This window comes from Emys orbicularis, chromosome 12, assembly GCF_028017835.1.
Source record: "Emys orbicularis isolate rEmyOrb1 chromosome 12, rEmyOrb1.hap1, whole genome shotgun sequence".
Classification (NCBI taxonomy): Eukaryota; Metazoa; Chordata; order Testudines; family Emydidae; genus Emys; species Emys orbicularis.
The window spans coordinates 4,174,354-4,200,637 of record NC_088694.1 but is presented as its reverse complement, the minus strand read 5'-3'; the positions used below and the strand labels follow the sequence as shown (position 1 = coordinate 4,200,637).

The 26,284-nt window shown below is 39.0% G+C and overlaps 1 protein-coding gene across 1 annotated transcript in view; it reads left to right on the top strand.

Moving 5' to 3' along the window:
* Positions 1-26,284, top strand: part of ZBTB46 (zinc finger and BTB domain containing 46) — a 99,989-nt gene that overhangs the window by 2,629 nt on the left and 71,076 nt on the right. The window contains exons 2-3 of the mRNA XM_065414338.1: positions 4,287-4,419; positions 24,609-25,578. Coding sequence (XP_065270410.1) covers positions 24,642-25,578 — 937 coding nt within the window. The 5' untranslated portion in view covers positions 4,287-4,419; positions 24,609-24,641. The remainder of the gene's footprint in view (positions 1-4,286; positions 4,420-24,608; positions 25,579-26,284) is intronic.

The following is a 26,284-nucleotide window of genomic DNA, read 5'->3' as shown; positions in this document are numbered from 1 at the left end:
TAGTTTAATGGGCAAACAAAGGGGTAAAGAGAGGGCTTAGTTTAAATCTTTGAACAGCTACCTGCTGTTCTAATGGTTATTCCTTATACTCACTGTAATTCTCTGGAGCCAGCAGTTTCTGTCCATTACTGGCAACAAACTACAGTAGAAAATTCTGACACTTTACACAAAAGGATTAATATAACATTTTTATTTTGTTGTCAGTTTACTGCTGACCTACCTTAAACTTTCTGAATGTGCAGTGTACTTATACAATATGTCTCTAACACTTCTGTATCTTACAATTCAATAATGATGATGGAAAATGTCCTGTGTGGTTGTCTGTCTGTAAATTGCAGATACAATAAAAAGGACCTAACAAAGTTGTGGGATGCATAATTTTTGCTTAGAGTGCAATGATGATACTGATTCTTTAATGATGTCTGTGATATTTCATGCTGCTTACCTTAAGATACAGACGTGGACATATTTCAAGTGTTAATTTTTTAACGAACCATTATTTTAGGGGGTTGTATCAAAAGAATATTCTCCGGTGGTCTTGGCTAGTTCTTATTTCCCAAGCTACTTGATTCCCCAGACCTTCTAATGGATTAATTGTCACTGGTGTTCTATCAGTCTTGGGGCAGGGGAGAGAAGAAGTTTGACTCCCACAGCCCAAAGTATTAAATTACTTATCTGATGCTGCCTTGACGTATCTGAATGCACAGCAATTGGGAGATTTGGGTTCTGATCCCACCTCCGCTAATGACACCGTGTGCGAGTCACATAATCTCTATGTATATCTTTGGTCATCTGTAAAATGGGGATGCTAATGCTAACCCACCTCTTTAAAGGGCTTCCAAATCCATAGATTATGTGTTATAATAGCACACAGCATGCTTCTTTGTCTTAATTAATTAATGCAAAATAGTCTGAAATTTTGGGTACGTTTGTCAAACATTATGGTATATTTCTGTAAGAGGTTTGTATTTCATTCTTCTGTAAAGTCATCAGCAATATAGTTAGAGGAAATTACAGTTGTAATTTTCTTACCTAAGCACACTTTAAGGAAACATTCGTTTTTTAAATTGAAGTGTGGATTTTTCATTACTCTTGAATTCTTTGCGGACTGGAACCATGATCTGCTTGATGTTAAATTTTGGGTTGTGTGTGTGTGTGTGTGTGTGTGTGTGTGTGTGTGTGTGTGTGTGTATGCATGCACAAGAATGGGTAATATGTCTGTAGATATGTGCAGTAACTAGTTGAAAAGTAACTGGTACTTGAAGTTTCCCTTTAAATAGATGCATACTTGCACTCCGTTCCCATATTATTATGGGGTTTGTTCCTGTTCAATTATTTTATTAATTTATACATTTATATACTAACTATTCGTATTAGTTATCTAAAATTCACTTATATAATGAGGTTGGGGTGGGAGTTTCCAGATTAGGGGCAGCAAAGAAGTCTAAAATATTCTACACATACAGTTACTGGTGTATGTGCTGAAATATACTTAGTAACTAGAATAGCAGGGTATATGTGCCAAGAATTTAGCTACTGACTGTATTTAGCAAACTGAGCAGGGGCTCACATACTGAGGAATAGTTAAAATTGAGAGTTACCTTTCACAATTTTTTCTTATGTTATTACTAAAGCTCTTTGGATATAAGTGACCTGCTTTGTTCCATCCAAGCCAGTCTTCTCTTTGTCACCAGTTAAACAATGTAGAGTCAGGAAAACATACCAGAATAGGCAGTTGATCCTATCGTCTATTAACTGCTCTTGGCACTTGACATCAAATGCTTGCAGAGAAGATGCAAAATCTTAATTGTGCATTACTGTAGCATTGGGAGAAACTTCTTCCTGACCCTGGCTGGCTGAAGCATGAGGATTGATTAGTGTGTATCTATCTGGTAGTTGGAAAAAGCTTTCCCAATACCAGCTAATTTGGGGACTAAGCCAAATAGCCTGGATGAAAAATATCTGTGCTGCCACACCCGTCAGAACTATGCCCCCGATGTTTTAAATAATGAAATGGGTGTGAACTGTGTTTATTTGTAACATATTGTCAAACAGTTTTCTATTTACGATTTAAAAAAAAAAATCTTAACTTACTATCACCATATCCTTCTTGGTTTCATTCCATTTCCTTTTTTTTTTTTTTTGATAGGTTATTGGATTTAAATTAGGTTTATAAAAAAAAAAATAGAAAGGGATGTCTGTCTACCATGCTAAATTACCGTAAATAACAGAAACAGGTGTATTTAATTCTGCAGTGTTTTAGTGTTTTCTCTTTCTCTTTTATCATCCTTGACTTTCTTTACTTACGTTAAATTCTCTACCTCAACTTTTACATTTGTTTCTCCCTTGTCTCCTGCAAAATACTTCTCAATTCCATACTTCTCTTCTCTAATGTCTCAGAATTCTTCCTCTTTCTTTCACCCACCCCTTTTCACATTGAACTTGGAAACTTTGTCAGATATCCCATAGTCGGTGTACTAAACCAAACAGCCAAAAAACAATAAGAAGGGTGAAGAGATCTCACTCTTTAGGTGAGATATAGTCTCTAATGCTGGGATTCCTGCTAGGGTGCTTGCTGTTCTTTGACCTGCCTTTGGGGGCTTGACATACTTCTCAAGCATCCTCTAAGGTATCCTGCTTTTCAGATGCTTTATTTGCTAATTCCTGTTTTTTTCCTCTGTGATGCAAGCCTCAGTGGTGTGAGACACTGTTGGAGCTGTTGTTCTGTCTTTGCTACATAGGTTACAGACTGAGGGAGCAGAGATGTGGCAGATGATAAGCAGTGTTCCTGTGGCATGGGGGTGAGGGAAGGAGATGGAGAGAAGGGAGGGGAATGAGTAGAGGTGGGAGGACATGAGGAAATGAATTAGAAGTCAAGTACAAAGGGAATGCAGAGAGAGGGGATGAGAGGAGAAATAATGAGAATATTGTGTTCTACATTGTAGTCCCACACTGAAGCATTTTGAAGTTGAGAGGTTTCTAGATCATGGTAACTTCTAATATCACAAAAGACTGATTTAATTAGTGGGCTGTGAGGGAGGATGCCATCCAGCCATAAGTATCAGCAATGTTATCAAGTGGACTAGGGAGGTTCTGGCTAATTTTTGTGTTTGTGTAAAAAACCCCTGCTTCTTTAAGTTCAGTTAAGTATCTAGTTGTACTTCCTTTCATATCCTGGCTATTTTTTCAGAAGGTTCTCAGATTGCTAGAGGGCAACAGTTCATTTAGTGTCCTTGTGCAGTGCTTTCCTGTAACTGTAATTTGGTCTAAATGGAAGATGGATTCAATAGGGCTGGGAATAGAACCCATGTCTCCTACAGACTTCCTGTATTGTACTGGACAGATCATTTTAAATCTTTGTCAAACTGAGTTGCCTTAGCAAAATCTCCATTTTAGAGAGATCTCATGGGGTGGGGGAATGTTAGGTGAAATTAATGTTTATTAAGACTATTGAGGTGCTTGCGTGGATGTTATACTTTGCATTTCCATTACAACACCACCAAAGTAAACACTTCACAATGCATTTTAAAAAAATTTCACATTACTTACTTTTGGGACGTATTGTTTGTTGAGATCATTAGGCAGCTTCCTTCACTGTAATCCTGTGTGCTGGAAGTGTGAGGTTTTTGTACTGTAAATTTTTCCTTTGCCTGATCACTGTAGTAACTGTATTCTGTTTTATTGTTATAATACCAATGTATTTTTAAATACCTTTCTTTGGCAGTGCGTCACGCTTCACATAGAAGGAACTTCTGTATAACAGAGATATTCTTTTGGTCTCGTGAAAGCCGTGAGGCCACTTCTTTAATATTATAAAGCTTCAGTTCCTGTATTGAAAGGGGCTTGGAAGCACTGGGTTCAGGATTTCTTTCATAATGAGTTCTGCTGACCACATGTCTATTAATAGTATACAATCCTTAGTTAATTAAGACTGGAATCAGTATTTTTAAAATCATCTGCAAACTTAATGAAGTTTGCTTCCTGTGCAGTTGATTTTAGACATTAACTTTTTTTATGCAATTGTTCAGGAATATTTCTCTTCATTGAGATGGTAAATATAATAGTATTTTGCATGACTTAACAGGTATACCAGTTTAAAGTACGGGCATTCTTTCTATTATTAAATAATAACTTTTAGTTTACTTATTAGACAACTTCCAGGCTTGGCTTTTTTAAATTGTTGCCTGTAAGAACGTGCAAGTCATAATAATGTAATATCTGACTTAAAACGTACTGACTTTAAATAGCTTAAAATTAAGATTGTGTCTTCTCTTCTTCCTTCCCAGTTACAGGACAGTTGATGAACCTTCCAAAGCCTATTACCAGAAACGCTTTCCCTCCGTTCATTAAAACATGTATGGTGTACCATGACACCTCGTGGCATTTATCTTTACTAAAGAAAACAATTTTCAACTATTGGTAAGTTCTAAACACTTAAGAAAGTTGCTTTTTAGTTTGTGTGTGGTGGGGAGAAAGGGAGAAGAACTGGAGATAGCATTACCTTGAGGACTTTGAATTGTCTTTAAATTTTAACTTAACATTGATAACAAAGGTTAATTTAAAAACTTAACACAGAATTAAAACCTGACGCAAATTTCTTGGCTACTGTACTGCTCCTAACTTCTGGCGTGGGCACCTTCATTAATCCTGATCAGTCTGTTGTTCTCTCTGAGTAGATGAGAAGCCGGAAGAGAGAATATCACAGGACTCAAAACAAGAAAAAAATGTAGGGGTGATGCAAAAACAGGAAAGGTAGGAGCTTCACTGCTCTTACTGTTCCTATTCTAGCTCAGCCTCAGTTCTATGAAGCGTAGAGTCCATGGTCAGGTGCAAACAAGAGTTAGCAGTGATGGACCATAACAACAGAGTGGACATTTGTAGTTCTTTTGTATTTAGAAAAAACAGCTGTGGTTCCTCAAATTTTCGTAGATTTGCTGAAATAGTATGGCTTTAATACCATGTCATTTAAAAAAAACTGGTATTGTTCTGAAAATTGATTCCCTTCCTTAAGGGAGCTAGTCTGTGACTAATAACTGTACAGAACACAGCTCTTAGAACGTAGGCATGTGAGTTTCAGAAAGTGGCTAGCCCTTTTAAGAGAGAGTGCACCTGGGACTGAGGAATATACTGAAAAATATCTTGTTACGATGAAGTTACAGCACACAAACTAAATTTAGAACAAGATAGAGTGAAGAATTATAATTAAAACTTAAATGTCTTAAGACTACTGAATAAAATGTTTTCTTCATAATGTTTTATAGCAGGGAGATAGGTAAAACATAACAGTGAATCACATTATTTAAGAAGATGAAGTCATAACAAATAAATATACAGTCATATATAAGATTAAACACCTCATATCATAAACCCCTCATTGCCCCCCCAAAAATTGGCTGAAAGTCACCTCTTCATCTATAAACTAAGTTCCTGATCCTGGAAACTGTACTCCATTGGCTTCAGTGGGAGTACTCACACTATATAAAGTTACTCATGTGCATGATGAGTCTTTGCAAGATCAGGACCTATGTTTTTAGGTCTGGGAGGTCTCTTCAGATGTTTTCCTTGTCACAGCATACATAAAATAAATCCATGTAAAATAAATAGAAACTGCTGAATAACACCTTTTAGTGTAAAAGCTGGAATTCCTAATTTGCTTAATCTATTCCAAACTGTAGTTTAAAATTACCATTACATTTTTGTTTTTTGTTGGTGGAGGTGTATGAAACAATTTCTGTTAACAAGAATTAAAATTTAATTTTAAGGTTGTTTTAATAATAAGCCACATTTAACAATATATTCATATACAGTCCCATACAGCATGCATGTTGGTAGAAGGCAGCATGGTTTAGAAGAAAGAGCACAAATTATTATGCTAGGGTGAAATGTTGGCTTCCTTTTAAGTCAGTGGGAGTTTTGCCATTAATTTCAGTGGGGCCGGGATTTTACTCTTGGTTTTGCCACTCATTGTATGGCCTTTGGTAAACCAGTTAAATTCTGCCGTAATTTCTAAATCTGTAAAATGACGATAATATCCTCAGAGGGTTATTGAAGACTAATACGTGCAAAGGACTATGTAAATTGTAAATATTATGTTGAATTAACCATTTTAATATTGGTCAATTCTATACACAAATCAACCGTTATATGAATGTGAAAGAATTTAGATAGAAATTTGTTAGTCTCTAAGGTGCCACAAGTACTCCTGTTAATTTAGATAGTGTTATCTTTTTAAATCATGCAACTAAATAAAGAACATATACAGACACTGCTCTGTGTGTGTGAGGGGAATGGGGCACCAGTGTACCAAACAGTTTTACTTCTGTAGTCACAACCTATTAAAGCTTCTTATTGGGAAGTCTGTCTTTTGACATAGAGTGTGTGTGTGTGTGTGTGTGTGTGTGTGTGTGTGTGTTATAAAAAGAGTATATATGTTTGGACTGACTTGAATATCTTTTGTCTTTTAGTCTAGGAATATGGTATTGGCTAATAAAATCTGGCAGTTGATTCAATATTTGCAGGAGGGCATCCTCCCAGAAATTCTATTGTTGACTGTTAGAGAAACTCTGTATTTTACTTAATTTTTAAGGTTAACTTCAATGTTGTATCAATTAAATGGGGAGGATTGGTGTCTTTAGGGCCACAAATGTGTGTCTTTAAAAAACAACATTTAGAATTAAGAGTATCTTTAAAAAACTGCAAAACAAAAAAATCCTTTTCCAAGGAGTTTAAAATATGTGAACTCTAAAATTTGATTCTATACATTTTTAAGGATAACACTGCTGCATAATTACAATTGTGTAATCACATAGCATGTAGATCTTGGAATTGTGTTGATAAACTCTAGCGCCTTCTACATTAGTGGACTAGGTAGCATATTTAGTCCATTAGCTGATAGCTGGGTGTTCAACACTCTTCAGCTGTAAGGCTTGACTGAGAGAGTTTCAGAATTTGTATCACTGTTTTATTTATGTTCTTATTAATTTTAATAATTGTTTTTCTGTTTATCAGAATTGTCTTTCTCCTATAAGAGTTGTAGGAATAATATACCAGTAATATACAAACAGCTCAGAGAGTTGCAATGCCTGTGCTGCTCTAGAATGTTGAATGTCCTCGACTGTTGTAGGAGAAATATTAAACCTTGAATTCTGCTTGTGACTATTAAGAGGAAAGTGGGTTTATTCTAAAATTTACTTAGATGGTAAAAACTTACACAGTTGTTTAAAAACCCATATTTTCTTTCTTTAACTTTCTTTCAGTTAACTTTTAATTAAAGAATACAAACCTGTGTGTGCCCCTGTTGTAAAGTTTAAACTGTTGTTGCCTAATTTATCTTGCATTTCAATCTGTCATGGAACATCATGCTGTTAGCTTTTCCCTCAAAGCCATTGAGGGTAAGGGCTTGTCTTCACTATGGGCTAAATCGGCACTGCTGTGACCAATGCAGCAGGTATTGATTTCATAGAACTGGAAGGGACCTCAAGAGGTCATCTAGTCCAGTCCCCTGCACCTAAAGCAGGACTAAGTATTTAGACCATCCCCAATGATGGAGATTGCACAACCTCCCTAGACAATTTATTCCAGTGCTTAACCACTCTGACAGGAAGTTTTTCCTAATGTCCAACCTAAACCACCCTTCCTGCAATTTAAACCCATTGCTTCTTGTCCTATTTAGCAGGTCTGGTGAAGACGCGATAAGTTGATGGGAGAGCATTCTCCCCTCGCCTTCAGTACTCCACCTCCCTGTGAGGCGGAAGCTATGTTGTTGGTGGGAGACCATCTCCCGTTGACATAGCGTGATGTAGACACCGCTGTAAATTGATCTGAGCTCGTTGACTTAAGTTAAGTATCTTGCGTAACTTTAATAGCATCACTTAGATTAGGGGTCTCAAACTCAGATGACCTCGAGGGCCGCATGAGGACTAGTGCATTGGCCCGAGGGCCACATCACTGACATGCCCCCACTTGCGGCTCCTGGCCCCGCCCCCACTCCACCCCTTCCATGAGGCCCCGCCTCTTCTCGCCCCTTCCCTGCCCCCATTCCGACCCCTTCCCCGAAGTCCTCACCCAACTCTGCCCCCTCCCTGCCCCCAGGGGGCGCAGGAGGGGTGTGGGGTGTAGCGGGGGTTCAGGGCAGGGAGTTGAGGTGCAGGAGGTGTGCAGGGAATTGGGGTGTGGGGTGTGGCGGGGGTTCAGGGCAGGGAGTTGAGGTGCAGGAGGTGTGCAGGGTACGGCAGGGAATTGGGGTGTGGCGGGGGCTCAGGGCAGGGAGTTGAGGTGCAGGAGGTGTGCAGGGTATGGCAGGGAATTGGGGTGTGGGGTGCAGGAGGTGTGCAGGGTGCGGCGGGGGCTCAGGGCAGGGAGTGCAGGAGGTGTGCAGGGTGCGGCAGGGGGCTCAGGGCAGAGAGTTGGGATGAGGGGTGCAGCAGGGGGTTGGAGTGCAGGAGGGGTGAGGGGTGCGGCAGGGGGCTCTGGGCAGGGGGTTGAGGTGCAGAAGGGGTGCGGGGTATGGGCTCCGACCTGGCGCCGCTTACCTAGAGCGGATCCGGGGTGGCAGCGCCGCGCACCGCGGCCAGGGCAGGCTCCCTGCCTGCCCTGTCCCCGGCCCCGCTCCGCTCTGCTCTGCTCTGCTCTGCTCCAGGAAGCAGCCGGAGTCCCTGGGGGGGGGCGGGAGGGGAAACGGCACCATGTGCTGCTCTTGCTGCTCCTCCAGGTACCTCCCCCAAAGCTCCCATTGGCCGCGGTTCCCAGTTCCCGGCCAATGGGAGCTGCAAGAGCACAGAGCCCTCTACTTGCCTCCCACCCCCCTGCCCGGGGCTGCAGGGACATACAGTAGTTCAGCTGCTTCAGGGAGCGGCGCGGGGCTCGCGGTGGCACGGGGTAGGCGGGGGGCGGGGGGAGCTTGGCTGGCCGCACGAAAGAACCCCACGGGCCGCATGTTTGAGACCCCCTAACTTAGAGAGACTTCCCTCGTTAGTGTAGACCAGGCCTAAATGCTCTACCATGCTTTTATTTTTGAAGTTTCTCGTTTTTCTCTGAAAGCATGCCTTCATCTTCAACATTAGCCTGAACTAATAAACTGGTATTTTAACAAGTTTTGACACTTTCTGCCTTTTCTGATAGTGTACAGCTTACCTTTTTGTAGAATCTATTTGTTGGAGCGGGAGGATTCTGGATTGGTTTCAAGAGACTCAGTTGTAGCCAGATGGCCCTTGAGGACTTGAGGCATGGTCATAGCTCTTGATAGCCAATTTGACCAGTATTTAAGGCTTGACCATCAAGATTTGGGAGCACAGGTTGAAATCTGTATTGATTGCTCCCACTTATTTCAGTTCTGGCTGTTGGGGTTTTAATGTGTTTTTGTTTATCTCCAGCATTGTAGTAGCATGGTCTAAAGAATATAAATATTTCTGGCCCATCAGACACCTTGACCTCTTCTAGGAGGAGAGCTGATCTTCTAACTGTAGACTCCACTGATGTCTAAGCTGTCATCTTCTACCATGTTTTAAGTTTCCTGACTTAATCTGCACCATACAGATTGAGAGTTTGAACCTGTTCTCTGAGCTAGAGTGCTTGGAAATAGCCTGACTGAATCAGTTGACTCCCTCCTTCATCCATTGATCTGTTAGAACATGTAAATATGCCCAGGGTGTAGTTGCCAACCATTCTTGTATTGATTGAATTGGGTGTCTTTCTGTGTTCTTGACATCATAAGAATTTCTAAAAGGAAGAAATTTTCCTGTAGTAACGTCAGTGATGTCCTAATATTTCTGCAGTTTGAAATTAGTCTCAACTAATTCAGTTGCATATTTCTCAACCAGATTATGCTAATTATAGTTGCAGGCTCATTACACCATGAATATTGAGAAGAAGTGGTCTTAATGGACACGATCAACATGGAGAGGTCCCGGGCTATGACATCACCTGTTTTTTATTTTATTTTACGAAGCAGTAGTTTCGAAACGTTTCAAATGTGTTCACTTTGTCATTGTCCCATTAAGTATAAAATGCCGTGGATGCTACTTGCTATAGTTACATTTCCTTTGAGTTTAGTAGAGTTTGTGATAGTGAAGATCCCTAAGCACAAACCCTCCAGATGTAGGATGCTCTTGGAAAGTAGATTTATCAATCAGTGATGTTTACATTCAGATTACATACTAGATATTCACAGCCAAATGCAATTTTAGGTCTCAGTTCTACAAAGCTCAGCTTAATTTACTGATTCCATTGAAATCAAGGCATGTGTTGGTCTTTGCAGGATCAGGCCTAAACTTATGAAGAAAGGAATGTTTCACGGGGAGACAAAGAATACCTCTTGTAGTCTGTGTGTGCAGAGGAAGCCGTTATCTCTTTAAAGAGAAATTAGAAGCTGATGAAGGAAAAAGGGACAAAAGACATGCTGAAATCCCTCTGATGAATGTCTCCCAATCCTACATGTCCTAAGGATCTCCTAGTTATGAAAAGTTGTCCTGTCAATGACTGTTACTTTTGTTTCATCACTGCTATTACTTGTTCTTGATACTTAAGTGGCTTATCAGCTGAACATTCTCTGCTTATGTAAAAATCTAATAAAAGTAAAGATCTCTGCTTTATCCATAATGATTCTCAGATTAGAAGACAGTGCTTTCTAGGGGTAGAGGTTGCAGGAGTAAAAATAAGGGCAAGTACCCATTCTGGGCCTTAACTACATGTCTTCATTCTCTATCTATAGGGACAAGATGGTATATTGGAGTGCCTTCATCATACTCTTTTGCAAGTCATGTCTAGTTCTCAGTGACACGACAGGTCCAAAGGTCCAATTTGTCCTTACCACAGATATTGGTCTATATTTGAAGGAATCTGGAATTCACAATTTTGATTTTTTTTTTTCCTGGCCAAAAGGACTTGTTTCTTGAATCAAATTAAGGGTGCTTACTTCTGTCTGACAACTGCTTAATCAAGCTGTGCTTTTAAACATTGTGCAAACCGAGTGCGTCTTTGAACATCCAGTATAAACACATTTTCTTGAAAACTTATATTGGAAGTACTCTATCATCCATCTTATCCCTAAGATTCTCTTCTGTACATTCCCCCCCCCCCCCCCCCCCCGAAATACATCCTTACAGAAATAGGCTCTGCTTCTGGAGAATGAGCTCTTCCATTGCAAGCATGAGTAGCAGGAGAGTGACTACTGGGAATCCTCATCCGTCAGCGCTTTCATTCTGCTGCTTTTTCTGACACATTAAGTAGGTGGAGTAACCCAAGCACAGACACAATCCTCTTCCGTTTTTCTGTTTTCCAATGAATTTGTAGTAGTGTAAGAACACACCTATGCCTGCATTCCTGTACATTTTATTTTTCCAGTGTTCTCAACTAGAGCCAAGTGAAATTGACAAGCATCCTGTGTCCTATTCTGCAAGCAGCAGAGTTGAAAGTGTGATCCAACCTAGCAGAGTTCGTCTGCACTGGAATTTTAAAAATGTTGGAATGCTAGGGGGTGCGTGGGGGGGTGAGGACATGGGCATGTGATAAATGAATGCATCCCATGTTTCTCTTTCCCTTAATTTTAAATGGTAAACTTTTGGACTGAGTTTCAGTTCTTCCTTAATCTGTTAGCTGAATCTGTTTTATCTTGATATCTGTGAGCAACACTTGAATTTTTTTGTCTATATTCCAGTTAAGCTTTTCCCCCATGGTAGGTAGGTTGCTGTTTTCCTTCTGAGCAAAGGAAGCAAAATACCTTAGAATTGTTGTTGTTGTTTGTCTCCGAGATTTTTGTCGGGGACAGTTCTGTAGACTTACCTTGCACCCATGAAGTGCGTTTTCTGCCTCTCATTTTATTCATGACTAAAGTATGATGTAGCAGGTTTTTTTGGAACCCTTTAATTTTAATTGGGTTAAATCTTAATCTTGGGACTACTCATATGTGTAATGTTGACAGGAAACGGTTATAGGACTATCCTATTTTAAAGGACTGTTCTAATTTAACTGATGATTTCTCAGTTTTAGTAAGGCTGCTACTCTGTCCTGAGGGCATATCTTTATGCCTAGGTATTGATGGTGTAAAATCAACAATTTTTTAATTGCTTAGAGTACTTAGCACAGTGGAGATAAGATTAGTGCAGGGTTGTGCCCTTAAGATTCTAAATTTCAGATACTAATTCAGTCTGAAAACTAAATAGTTTTTTCTCAGCTGTATTTTAAAATATCTCACCTTATGACATTTGAGGTGAAGAGAGAATATTACTTGGAAAAAAACCTTATTCAGTTGAAGCAATAAGTATTATCTTTGCAGTGACTGATTTAGCATTGAAATACTACTTTTGTGAAGTGTAGAACATTTGGTACTCTAAAGTTTAGAATTCGTTGTTAAATTTAGAATAAGTACTAAGATACTTTGTCCATCAAAGATAATGTTGTGAAAAGTAAGATATTCTAGTGTTGGCCACCTGAAACAGATGTACTTCGATGAAGTCCTTCATTGTTGGACTTCCTGTGGAAGTTCAACTTCTAATAAAACAACCTCAAGTAACTGTCATTTTGACTGAGGTTTCTAGTTTAGGGTGGTATCTAATCAATTCTGTATTAACGTTCTAAGAATATTTTAACAAGGATTGGTACAATTGAAGGAGGCTCCCTGATTTAGTGCTCTGAAGTCTGCAGCTTTGATCCTATTGTTTTATTTAGTAGATAATGACTATTTTGTTGTGTGTAAAACAGTTTCTCATTTTACAAAAAAATGGATTAGAACATGGGAACAAGATGGTCCATAAGCTTTGACTCACTGTTATTTTCTGTGTCAAATCAGGCTGTATTTTATTAATTTGTTAAAGAAGTAAACGAGAATTCTAAGTACAGTAAATTGTTCACCAACTGATTACATTGACTTGGTTACATTGTGTGTATCTGCAATTTACTAGAAAATTTTTGAATTTACAGTATGTGTAGAACTAGGTTCATTCTATCAGTATTTTTAATACTTAGTTTCAGGCCTAGCCTGTAAAAATGTGAGCAGTGTCACTCTGACCTATAGCTATAAGTTGACATATGGCTAAATAAAATTAAATTTGCTGAGGTTTAAGAGCCCATAGTTAGTCTGGATCTTTTTACACATAATAGTAAAACTAACACGGCTACCCCTCTGATATTATGTGTAAGTGCATTTTTGTTTAGAAACAATTTCTATACTATTTTTGCAGTCTGTTTATTAATATGCTTTCAGTAGAATCAAATTACTATATTTGCACATTAGCTTGTGGAGAAAATATGTTCAGACTACAGTTGATTGTTTAGGTGGGGGAGGATTTGTCAGAGTCCCTACAGATGAGCTTTCATGGTTCACTGGCCTCTTGGAAGGCAGTGTTGTGGCAACCTTCCTTCACCAGAGTACAGATTTTCCTCCCTCTGGAGGGTGTTATAATAACTGATAGATCAATCAGAAAGGTCCCGTAGACTAGAGAGACTTTCTATGTCGGAGATTGGTGATGCTGTCTCTCCTTATTCCTTTGTTCTCTGGAAAGTGAGAGGCTGTACTTGGCTTGGGCATAGTAATGCAGAGCAGTGGTGGGATTGACCATATTTCAAAGTTAAGCCTGGTAAAATACTAAACCCTTTGAATGGTATATCTAACACACGTTTTCTAAACCATTGGAAATGAGTTCTCCAAGGTTTGTTAGCTATTTTTATCAATTAAAACGTCCTCTGCTCAGATTGGTTAGCAGAATAATTTATGCACTTGTACAATAAAAGTGGTATTAAAAAACTATAAATAGCCTGATCCCTATAGTATCTGTTATATAACACTGTCAAAGTAGTAGACAATTGCAATGTTTCTGTCTTTCTACAATGAAGATTTAATTTTAGGAATTCAAAAATTTGCAGCTATTTATCGGTGTATATCACCCAGACAGGGTTTGAGAGCATGCCATTTATTTACCTCTGGTTTCTTTTCATGGGATGTAGCTTTTTACAAATTGAAAAATAGTCTAATTAATCCTAGTGGTCAAAGATATCACTAGTTTCAGTTAATTTTTTCTAGGGCTGTCAAGCGATTAAAAAAATTAATCGCGATGTTAATAATAGAATGCCATTTATTTAAATATGTTTGGGTGTTTTCCACATTTTCAAATATCTTCAATTTCAACACAGAATACAAAGTGTACAGTGCTCACTTTATATTTAATTTTTATTGTAAATATTTTCACTGTAAAAATTAAAGGTAGTATTTTTCAATTCACTTTATACGAGTACTGTAGTGTAGTCTCTTTATCATGAAAGTTGAATTTACGAATGTAGAATTATGCGCAAAGAAAACCTGCTTTCAAAAATAAAGCAACGTCAAACTTTAGAGCCTACAAGTCCGCTCAGTCCTACTTCTTGTTCAGCCAATCGTTCAGACCAAACAAGCTTGTTTACATGTGCAGGAGACAATGTTGCCCACTTCTTGTTTACAATGTCAGGTGAAAGGGAGAACAGGCGTTCGCATGGCACTGTTGTAGCTGGCGTTGCAAGATATTTGTGCCTGATGCGCTAAAGATTCATGTGTCCCTTCATGCTTCAGCCACCATTCCAGAGGACATGCATCCATGCTGATGATGGGTTTTGCTCAATAACGATCCAAAGCAGTGCAGACCGACGCCTGTTGATTTTCATCATCTGAGTCAGATGCCACCAGCAAAAAGTGGATTTTCTTTTTTGGTGGTTCGGGTTCTGTATTTTCTGCATCGGAGTGTTGCTCTTTTAAGACTTCTAAAAGCATGCTCCACACGTCATCCCTCTCAGATTTTGGAAGGCACTTCAGATTCTTAAACCTTGGGTCGAGTGTGGTAGCTATCTTTAGAAATCTCACTTTAGTACCTGCTTTGCATTTTGTCAAATCTGCAGTGAAAGTGTTCTTAAAATGAATAACATGCTGGGTCACCATCCGAGACTGCTATAACATGAAATATATGGCAGAATGCAGGTAATACAGAGCAGGAGACCTACAATTCTCCCCCAAGAAGTTCAGTCACAAGTTTAATTAACTTTTTTTTTTTTTTTTTTGAGCGTCATCAGCATGGAAGCATGTCCTCCAGAATGGGGGCCAAAGCATGAAGGGGCATACAAATGTTGGGCATACAAATGTTTAGTATATCTGGCACGTAAATACCTTGCAATGCCAGCTACAAAAGTGCCATGTGAACGCCTGTTCTTACTTTCAGGTGACAGTATAAATAAGAAGTGGGCAGCATTATCTCCCATAAATGTAAACAAACTTATTTGTCTTAGCGAGTGGCTGAACAAGAAGGAGGACTGGGTGGCCTTGTAGGCTCTAAAGTTTTACGTCATTTTGTTTTTGAGTGCAGTTATGTAACAAAGAAAATCTACATTTGTAAGTTGTGCTTTCACGGTAAAGAGATTGAACTACAGTACTTGTGTGAGGTGAATACTATTTCTTTGGTTTATCATTTTTACAGTGCAAATATTTGTAATAAAAATAATATAAAATGAGCACTGTACACTTTGAATTCTGTATTGTAAGTGAAATCAATATATTTGAAAATGTAGAAAAACATCCAAAATATTTAATAAATTTCAATTGGTATTCTATTGTTTAACAGTGCGATTAAAACAGAAATTAATTGCGATTAATTTTTTTGAGTTAACTGCGATTGACAGCCTGATTTTTTCACTTGTTGAACCAACAGGAGACTTGTAATCACACAGGCTACACCCATCTCTTGAGTTGCGGGAGGGGACTCTTGCATACCTGCCATGAGGGGAACTCTTGTCCTTAGGCAGCACAGTGATTCTTTGGGGGATTGCCCATATTGCAGTGTTAGTTTGAGGTATAATTTGAGGGCTGCCCTAACCTGACACCCTTGCACACACAAAACTCTAGATTGAGTGAAGTGGTGCTTTAAACTCTAGCTAGCAGGCTAGTCGGGGCAGGAGGTGTGGGTTGAGCTAGTAATGGAGTGGGAGCTCAGCTATTCTGTGCTGCTAATACACTCTGTGCAGCTCAAATATTTTGTGGGACCGCTGTCATGTGAACTAGGCTAACTTGAGTGCAGTTAATGCAAGCTAACACTGCAGTGAAGGTAAGCAGTGGGTTGCTTGTTAGTATTTATGTAACTACCATAGGAAATCAGACAGACTGTTGTAGATGGAGGTCTGGGGTGGTGGTGCCCTACTTTTTCAACCTCGGTTCATACCACATTATTGGATATTTTATAAACGTGTTGCTAATATTTTTTTTTTTTTTTTTTTTTTGAGGAAGCTCTGTTTCTGTTGTGACCCCCAATGAATATTTTCCAAGTAGGAAATTATACAACACTTTAAACTTGAATACATTCTATTTGAAGTTTTTCCTAAAGGCTGGACGTTTGCATGTTATAGTTGTGTATTGGAAATGGGTTGCGTAAAGTAAAATTCCGTGGAATTAAGGAGGAATACATAGCAGCGCAAAGGTAGAATTTATGAAACTAAAATTTTAGTGACATCACATATGATATACTGGTGAAAGGATCTGGATAGACACATTACCCAAGAAAAATGGGATTTGATCTGGAAAAGAGGACCAGCATTCTCAATCTGAGATTTAGACTAAGATGTTTTTTCAGGGGTACCTCATATTGGTCAGGTTTGTCTGTCTGTCTGTCTATCTATCTATCTATCTATCTATCTATCTATCTATCTATCTATCTATCTATCTATCTATCTATCTATCTATCTATATGTATCCTAATACTCTCTAATGAGTGGACATGTCCACCATATATGCATAAATCTTCTCTCACTCCACAATTTCTTCAGCACTTATCTCCTATATATAGGGGATAAGTGCTGAAGAAATTGTGGAGTGAGAGACGATTTATGCATATATGGTGGACATGTCCACTCATTAGAGAGTATTAGGATGCAGCTTATTACCAAATACCACAATTGTTGGATATTTATTGATCCTTTGGTAATCCTCCTGGACTTTCTATCAGAAATGGTCACACACAAGGAAGTGAAGAATTAATCTCTCATCTGCTAGTAGCTGCAAGGTTACTGGTAGCCTTGGAAAAAGATAAATAGTCCAACACTAGAGGAATCATTCAAAAATGTGGGAGGTGGTGGTTATGTAAAAATTGATGCACCAATTGTGTACCCAACACTATAGATAGAGGACAAATACTGTAGTTACTTAGCTATTTGGTTACGATTTATTCAGTACTCAGAGTATACTCATCTTTTCCCCCACTCCCCGCCCCTCAAAAAAGAAATGCACTTTCCAACTTTTTTTAATATTAACAACTGATAGACCTACCTGGTTTGTTAAATGTGTAATCAGAAGTTTCACTCAGTTTTATAAAATCACCAAAACATCATGTTATGGTAGTATGAAGATGCTCACTCTGTAGTATGGTAACACCTTATTTAATCATCAGATCTCTATTTTATTACTGTAAGTTTCTCTAAAGCTCATTGTTGTAATGATTGTTTTGTCTCCTGATATTTACATGGCAAGGATTTGTAAAGAGGTTAACTTCCTAAATAAATATAGTTTCAGAAAATATTTTTAATGACATCAGTAATTATTTAAGTAGGTAATACTGTTTTGTGATGAGTGAAATATTGGTAACATAATGTCTGCCAAAAAAGCCAATACAGCTCTTACTTACGTTTTGCTTTTGATAACTGTGCAGACTGTTCTGATCCAAAACTGGAACTTCAGATTAAACAAAAAGAGATGCATTTTCAAGAGTCTTACTAACATTAGACTTTGGAGAATTAAAGCATGTCAGAGAGATCGGTAGAGGTGTGTGTCTGTCTGTCACACTCACTCACTCACAGAGATGTGGAGACCATGCAGTAGATGTTTCAAAATATAGAACTAAAACCCCTCGTGAACCAAAGTTAGAATAATGCTAATCCATACACTTAATAGTAAAACTTTCAAGTTTGTTAATTTAATTGAGACCTGAATTTTAATACTCTGATGCTATGTTGGTTTAATTTTGTACATCTATTAATGGACCCTATTATTGTTAGTGAAATCATTCCAGAAGTTGTCAGTTATTGACTATTTTATTTTTTGAAATCTTTCATCTGGGTTAGTAGAAATGTGTTGGGCACATGTATGACTTCATCTAGTAAATATTTTCATTTTTTAAAAAATGCCATTTTCTTCAAAACTAGGACTTTGCTTATTAAATATTTCTATTTAACTCTTTCAGGAGCCACATTACATTTAAATACTAAGTAGAACTCAGGCCTAAATAATCCAATCCGAGTTAATTGAGATCTTGTTCAGAGTATTAAAAAGAGCTTTGATAAGCTCACATTTTAATAGTTTTGTCTATGTGATGATCTGTTTTTCTAAAATTGACTTCTGCTCCACAATTTATTTTTCTTTAGTCTCAGATGCTTCCATTAGTCGTTGGAGGGGCTCCATTTCTATAGAACTCCTTCCATTATTTCTCATAAATAGCTATATCTAATCCCAAAGGAGGGTAGAAAACCCAAAATCTTAAAACCCCAACCAGTGTGTAAAACTGGAACACGGGAGAGGAGGATTTTGAAGCTTACTGAATTAACTACTAGCAAATTGCCTTAAATTTAACTTGTGCTAATTCCCCAGTGATCCTTGACATAAAACAGATGCTCTAGTTTGACATGGGTAGACAAAAAAACCTAATTCTTCTGAATTTGAGGCATATTTAATTTTCTCCCCCAAAGACCTCTTATATAAAAAGTACAATGACGTTATAAATGTGGTGAATGTGGAACAAAGTATATAAGATGACTGGTTCTGTGACACGGATCAAGTAATTTATAACTGTTTCTCTCAAATTGGAGGATGTTAAACTTTACTAGTCAAACTGAACACAAATATTCTTATTATTGCCCACAAATTTGAAGATGACAGATAATGTGGAATTCTCTTGGTGCTATGGCCACTAGTCCTCACAAATAATATTTTCACCACCTTGCGAATTTATGTCAGAAAGTATTTTTTTGTCTTCTCCTGCCTATCACTCCCTCTGGAAAGACCCACAAGAAGTTTCTCCAAAGACTGAAGATAGCAGTCTCCAGACTTTCTTAAATTTAGGGAGACAGGAATGAGAAATTCAATCTTTCTTTCCAGTAGTGAGGTGTTATCAGTTTTTTCCACTTTTCTTTTGTAGCTATTCTGCCAGTTTCAGATTTACTGTTGAGTGATTTTTGTTAGATTCATTTACTTGAGGGAAGGGGAGCAAGCTAGCTCTGAGACTAAGAACCCGAAGATTAGAAAATTCTCAGCATGCAGCACATCTCTTTGCATCAAACATAAGCAACTTGTCTTCACTTTCAAGGTCCTTCACGGCCTATCTCCACCCTACCTGTCATGTCATTGTCTGTCAAGAAGTTGACTCCCGCCTCTGATTGGCTGCTGATGCCACCCTCCATTTCCTACTTATTAAACTTTTAAATAAGCACTTTCATGTTTTCTCCTATGCTGTCCATCACACTTGGGAGGAGCCCCTCCATAAACATCTGCAAAGTTATCGAAAGATGCTCCTTCAAAACGGTTCTTAAACTTTTATTGTTCCATGATACCTAGAAAAAGTTGATAGCACATCAGTGGTCTAACTGCTGAGACCATTGTCTGTTATGCTGACCAATATTGTCTCATTGTTTTCTTTTACTCTATTTTGTCTCTTGTATTATCCTTCGATTGTAAGCTTTGTGGGACAGGGCGGTCTTTTTGTTCGTGTTTGTTCTACCACAGTGGGATGTTGGTCCATGACTAAGGCTTTTAGGTGCTACAATAATACAACTACGGTGCTTTTGCAGTAAGCCACTTTTCATGGCCCTGCAGAGCCTGGTTTCCAGTACTCTTACCACTCTTGTATTTAATATTTTAGTAGAGCCTGAACTCAGAGCAGAATAATTGAGCTCCCCCACTTTATTTGGGCCGATCCACACTCCAAACTGGCTTTAGTTCTCATGCAGTCTGCCTCTGTCTTGTCTGACAATACCATAGCTACTTACTGTCAGCCCTCTGCCTCAAGATTCCTGGCAGATTTGCATGGCCTACACTCCAAAGACCCTGCCCCATAGGGAAATATTTTTGGGGAGAGTCCAGAGTTTCACCCCCCAAATGTATCATCCAACTCCTGCCCTTCTTTGGTTCGTGATTCTTTCATCCTGCCCAGAGGCTGCATCTTCTGCCAAGGTCTTGGTAAGTGGGAGGGAAGGCAATACTTGGTCCTTTATTGCTAGACTCTAGAATCTGGTCAGAATATACTGAACAGGAAATAGCCAAATCCAGTGAGAAGCTCTCCTCATTCAGTGAGGCTAGCAAGTGCTCTGTCTGTAAGGACAAGGCTAGTAAAGATCGATTCAGGTTAGCTCCAGGGGCTCAGTCTCAAAAGGGTCTAGTTAAAGAAGCCCTGCTTGACTTTAAAACAAACCGAAAAACTAAGAAAAGCAGCAGGAGATTCACATCACAAGCTAGCACAGATTCCTTTATCCTAGCCATCTTCAATCTAGACACTTACACTGATTTCATCACTGTGGTACAAATGGCTTTTCTCTGTTGGAAGATAACTAGTAATGAGATGTATATCCAGAAGGCAGACAACACACACAGTAAAAATATACATATAGCCAAAACAAGCTGAAGGAAACACAAGTAGTGGCAGAGGTCTTCCTTATCAAATGCTAGGGAAATTCTCTGAACTTGAGATGGAAGGCATTGAAGAAGAAACCCAAGAAAGGCTGCTGCTGCCTAAATTCTTCAAGATGGGTGAAAATGTTGCTAAATACGCTTGATATTCATAGCAAAATGAGGAAAAGTAACTCCAAGGGGAGCCTGTTTCCAACGAAGTCCAAGAAGTTGCTCCCTTTCATGTAAACTTTCATGTTGGAATGGGAACACCGAAAGGAAAGAATGAACACACACACACACACACACACACACACACACACACACACACACACACACACACACACCCTGTTCGCTTCATAACTGTGAGATTTCTTGCATCTTCCTTTGAATGGATGGATGGATGATGGACCACACATCTGATCCTATATGGTTGTTCCAATGTCCTAAAAGGCAAAGCTGACTTCTACAGCCTCTAAAAGTAGATGCAGCAGTGGCCACTTTAATCAAAAATACTGTCCTTCCATCTGAGAAGGGGGCTTTCACGAGCCCACTGGTACAATATTATGATGCTGTGGCAGTCATGTTCAAATCATCGATCACAGTATTTCTAGCCTAGACAGATCTAACAGTTTTTTCCTTCCAAGTCCAACTGATTTTCAAATGTTCTCTCACTTTGATGAGAGAAGACTCTGTCTAATTCTTGTATAGGGTCTCTAAGGCTGTGTCTACGCTACCGCTGGATCGACGCTCTGGCAATCAATGCACTGGTGGTCGATTTAGCGGGTCTAGTGAAGACCCGCTAAATCGATGGCAGAGCGCTCTCCAGTCGACCCAGTACTCCACCGGGAACGAGAGGAGCAAGGTAAGTCGATGGGAGAGTGTCTCCTGTCAACCCCTACGTCGACCTAAGCTACATCGACTCTAGCTATGTTATTCACGTAATTTAAGTTGACTTACCGCAGTAGTGTAGACGTGGGCCAAGATTTGTGGCATGTGTAATGTCTTCCAGTGCAATCTCCAGAACACCTATATCTGAGGACTTCTTGTTGAACCTGGAAATCTACCTGCAGTGATGTCATCCAGATATTCTGCAGGTACATAGCATCAGCCTCTTTTAATTCGTGCCAGAAAGGCTAGCCCTCTTATGGGTCTTGTTTTCCCTGGTGCTTCTTTAAAAGAGCTTCTGGCTACTCCCAAGGAAGAGGATAGATATTCCCAAGGAGGAAAATCTAGGGTTTACTCCGTCTGGAATTTAAACACCAAAAATAACACATGGCTACCAGTTCTACCTGTCCAAGGATTCCTCTGCCCTTGGAAGAGGCTACTATTTTCAAGCATCGCTGGTCAAAGATCATGTGACTGGCACCAGAAGATACTACGCCATGGGATTTTCACATTCCTGAGGAGACAGTTATATTCTTGCAGACCTCAAGGAACCTCTGCAGACAAAGCAATGTGTGAAACAGTCGCTCATCTTCTGAAGTTTGAGAGAAGTCTTATAGCATACTATACATCTATTGATCAAGACTATCTCCACATCCCAATTTCTGAAAGTCATTGGAGATGACTTAGTTTTGCATACTAGCTACTTTCATGGGATGGGGAAGGAATGAAGGCATCACAACTTTTCATTCTGTGCAATGACTGACTTGTAAGGCACTCAGTACAGGGAGTATGGTAAAACTACTCAGATTTTCCAGGCAGAGGAATAGTCTGCCCTTGCCATGGATATTTTGTTCCAGCTTGAAACAAGGAGCTTCTCTACTTCTGAGTGAGCCTTCTGCTTCACAGAGCAATACCAAAAATGCAGTTGGAAAAAGTTGAAATACTTATAATTGCCCATACTAGCTGTGGCGGCCCTAGACCTCTAATATCTTGGTCTTCTACATAGCACTGTCAACCCGTTTTCATGGGAGGGGGGAGTTTTCTGCTTGATCAAGGCTCAGTGACAGACCCAGGACTGCTCACTTCCAGTTAACTTGCCTCATCAAAATAAAGTTCAGTTTCTAAATGAAATAAGGAAGTATCCTCTGCTTTATAATGGAGGCTCCTATGGGCTCACAGCTATTAAACAATTAGACCCTAATTTATAACTGCATTTTAGAATAATTATTACAATGGAGATCAAACAAGATGAGTAGACTAGGTTTGAGATGGGCAAAAATTCTGCTGGAGAAGCCTTAAAATAATTATGGAACTAATTACACACACAATTGAAATTTTGGAAAAACTAGTGAATTCTGAGGTATGGTATTGGGGAGGAGTGCTTCAGGAGATTGTCTTGGCTTTGCCAGCTTCATGTATTCAAAATAATTTTTCTGAAGATGGAATTATTTCACCTGAGAGACAAAGATAATGTGCATGTCAACAGAAATAATTCTCTCAAGACCCTGGAAGGACAACACATGTCTGATAGAAGCTGAATGGATAATGAGCTTAATTCCTGGCATCACAGAACAAAAATCAATCGGACTATAGGACAGAGGTGACTTATTTAATGCTATATGAAAACCATATATGGACTATGTTCATGCTGATATTGGAAAATTAAATAGTAGTTTATCACATCACTTGTGAATTTGATCCTACTTGCATTATGGAAAAAAAGTTAACTTTAACCAACCTTGTTTTATGAATTTCTTTAGAAGAAACAAGCTTGAACATTTAGCAGCTTTAAGAGGGGAGACTTCTGCTGACAGTTTAAAAAAAAAAAAAATTAATTAAAGATGGTCAGGGAAAATATACTGATGTTGGTGAAGCTAGTAACGTCATCCAGTCTTGGCAGGAATCTGCTGTGAGGGTCTTCTGAATTAGTGGGTAAAAGTCCAAGTCTGATGCAACAGATACTGTTTTGGGAGTCAGAGAATCCTTACTATGCATACATCCACAGTATTTGGTGAACAAATAGTGCTTTAGGGGCCCTTGATTGAAAAAAGGGTGGTTATATAGAGAATAAATCAAATCCATTCAGTTCAAAAAGTATGCCTGGCAAATAAATTGTATACAATACTATTTATCATGACACTACAAATGTTTTGATCGTAAATAGAAAAGGAGTTAAAGTTCAGGTGAAATTAACTTCATAGTCTTCATACATTACAACTTTACTTGATTGAGTGGGGATTTAAAATTTTCCAAAATGTGGGTTCAGATCTTTCTGATTTTTCTCTGACACAGTAACAGCATTATAGCCCCAAAGCAACAATATAGCAAAGTAAATGGCTAGTTTCAATTGGCTTTTACTGTTTGAGTATTTAGTGTGCTATATGTAAGGTTTTTTCCCCCCCTGAGGAAATACTACTGCTACAGGATACTATTCAGTGGTTTGCATCCGTTAGCATAGTTTCAACTCTACTTCTTGTTAATCAAATCTTAAATGATAAAAAACTGACAGGTATTTTACCCGGACCATTTCAATAACACAAAGCTTGTCTACAACACTAATGTGTTGCACATTAATTGGACCATGCTGACTGCTGGTGTGCACTAAAGATTCCCTAGTGTTCTCTGACTTAGTGCTGCTTGAAACAGTACTATGTTAAAGCACACTAGGGAACCTTTAGTGCACACCAGCAGGGTATTCACGCAACAGTTAATGCACAACATGTTACTGCACTTCAGAAATCACACCTCCCATAGTGTGCATTATCCCACTGTGTAGACAAGCCCTTATTGATAAGCTTTTTCACCATAATCCTGTGTTAATTTTAAGTATAATCAATGGTACATGTAAAATAATGTCTGAGATGTTCCTGTATATTTGAGATTGAACTTCCACTCTGATTTCTCTTAAAAATGTGAATTATTTGAATACTAGCATTATGGATAAGATTAATCACATAAGGAACACACTATCTGTGCTAGGCAATCATTTTTGTTTTATGGTGACAAGATAATCCTAGAAGAGCATTTAGTGTGGTGCAGTTTCATTTCCTTTCACCAGTGCTATTGACAAAATACATTTTTACATTTGTTTTGCATTTTGAAGTAACACTTTCCTTTCTCCCTCCAGAGTCTGTGGACGAGAAAACACAAAGATTCCCAAATGAATAACCGAAAGGAAGATATGGAGATTGCCTCCCATTACCGTCATCTGCTTCGTGAGCTCAATGAGCAGAGACAGCATGGCATCCTCTGTGATGTTTGCATTATAGTGGAGGGGAAGATCTTTAAGGCTCACAAAAATGTTCTGCTCGGGAGCAGCCGCTACTTCAAGACTCTTTACTGCCAGGTGCAGAAGACGTCTGACCAGGCCACAGTCACTCATTTAGACATTGTAACTGCACAGGGCTTTAAAGCCATCATTGACTTCATGTATTCTGCACACTTAGCATTGACGAGCAGAAATGTCATTGAGGTGATGTCAGCTGCTAGCTATCTTCAAATGACTGATATTGTACAAGCTTGTCACAATTTCATAAAAGCAGCTCTTGACATAAGTATAAAGTCTGATGCCTCAGATGATCTTGTTGATTATGAACTTGGGGCTGCTTCCAGCAGTAGTACAGATGCTTTGATTTCAGCAGTGGTGGCTGGTAGGAGTATTTCTCCGTGGTTAGCTCGACGAACAAGTCCAGCGAACTCTTCTGGAGATTCGGCCATTGCTAGCTGTCATGAAGGAGGGAGCAGTTATGGAAAAGAGGATCAGGAACCAAAAACAGATAGCCACGATGACATTTCATCCCAGTCTCTTTGGTCCAGTGACATGGTCTATGGGTCTTTGCGTATCAAAGAGGAGCAAATTTCACCATCTCACTATGGAGGGAATGAATTGCGTTCTGCCAAGGATAGTGCAATACAGAACACTTTCTCAGAACAAGGAGCAGGGGATGGCTGGCAACCCACTGGACGCAGAAAGAATAGAAAAAATAAAGAAACTGTGCGTCATATTACACAGCAAGTAGAGACTGACAGCCGGGCAAGCTCTCCAGTGCCATCTTTTTTATCTGCCTCAGGATGGGCGTACAACAGTCGTGACTCAAGTAAGGTTTTTGGTTTTTTTTCTTTTGATTTTCAGCAATGAGCAGCTGTAGTAATGCAAATATAGACAGTATTTTGCTTATGGCACACTGTTGTCATTCACTGAAATAAAAATATTAAGAACTTCTGGGGATTGATAATGGAATATAGAACCTTATATCTTTAGGTCATTTATCCAAACTTATCTCTGGATAGTAGAGAACTGAAGTCATAGTCATCTCATAGATATTAATTTGTCTGTGAATAAAATAGTGGCTTAAGTCAAGTCCTTGATGTACAATTGTCTGTCACCAAAACTGCCATTCTTAGTAGCAGTGTTGGTAAAGGATTGAAATTGGACTTGCCCACCTGCTAAAATAATCATTTCAGGTCCGGGCTGAGGAGCACTGGTTGTATAGAGTAAGGAGTCTTTTAATTGCTACTGCATGTGCTCTAATCTCTGCATCTTACTGAGACTACTGTTTCTAATACTGCCTTCTGGTACCTACAGAAGCGCCAGTTTCACTCGTATGGCCTACTTAGATCACTCCTCAATGGAGGAACAACTATGGTGTTGACAGAAGGGGCAATTAAGGACAATATAGCATCCACGTTCCTCCTTAATCAACTGTCAGCCAAGTGTTTAGTGGCTTTAAGAATGGAAGTCCTCATGTAGTTTTATGGTTTAGACCCTCTATTAGTTTATTATGAATATCTGCAGTCTTTCAG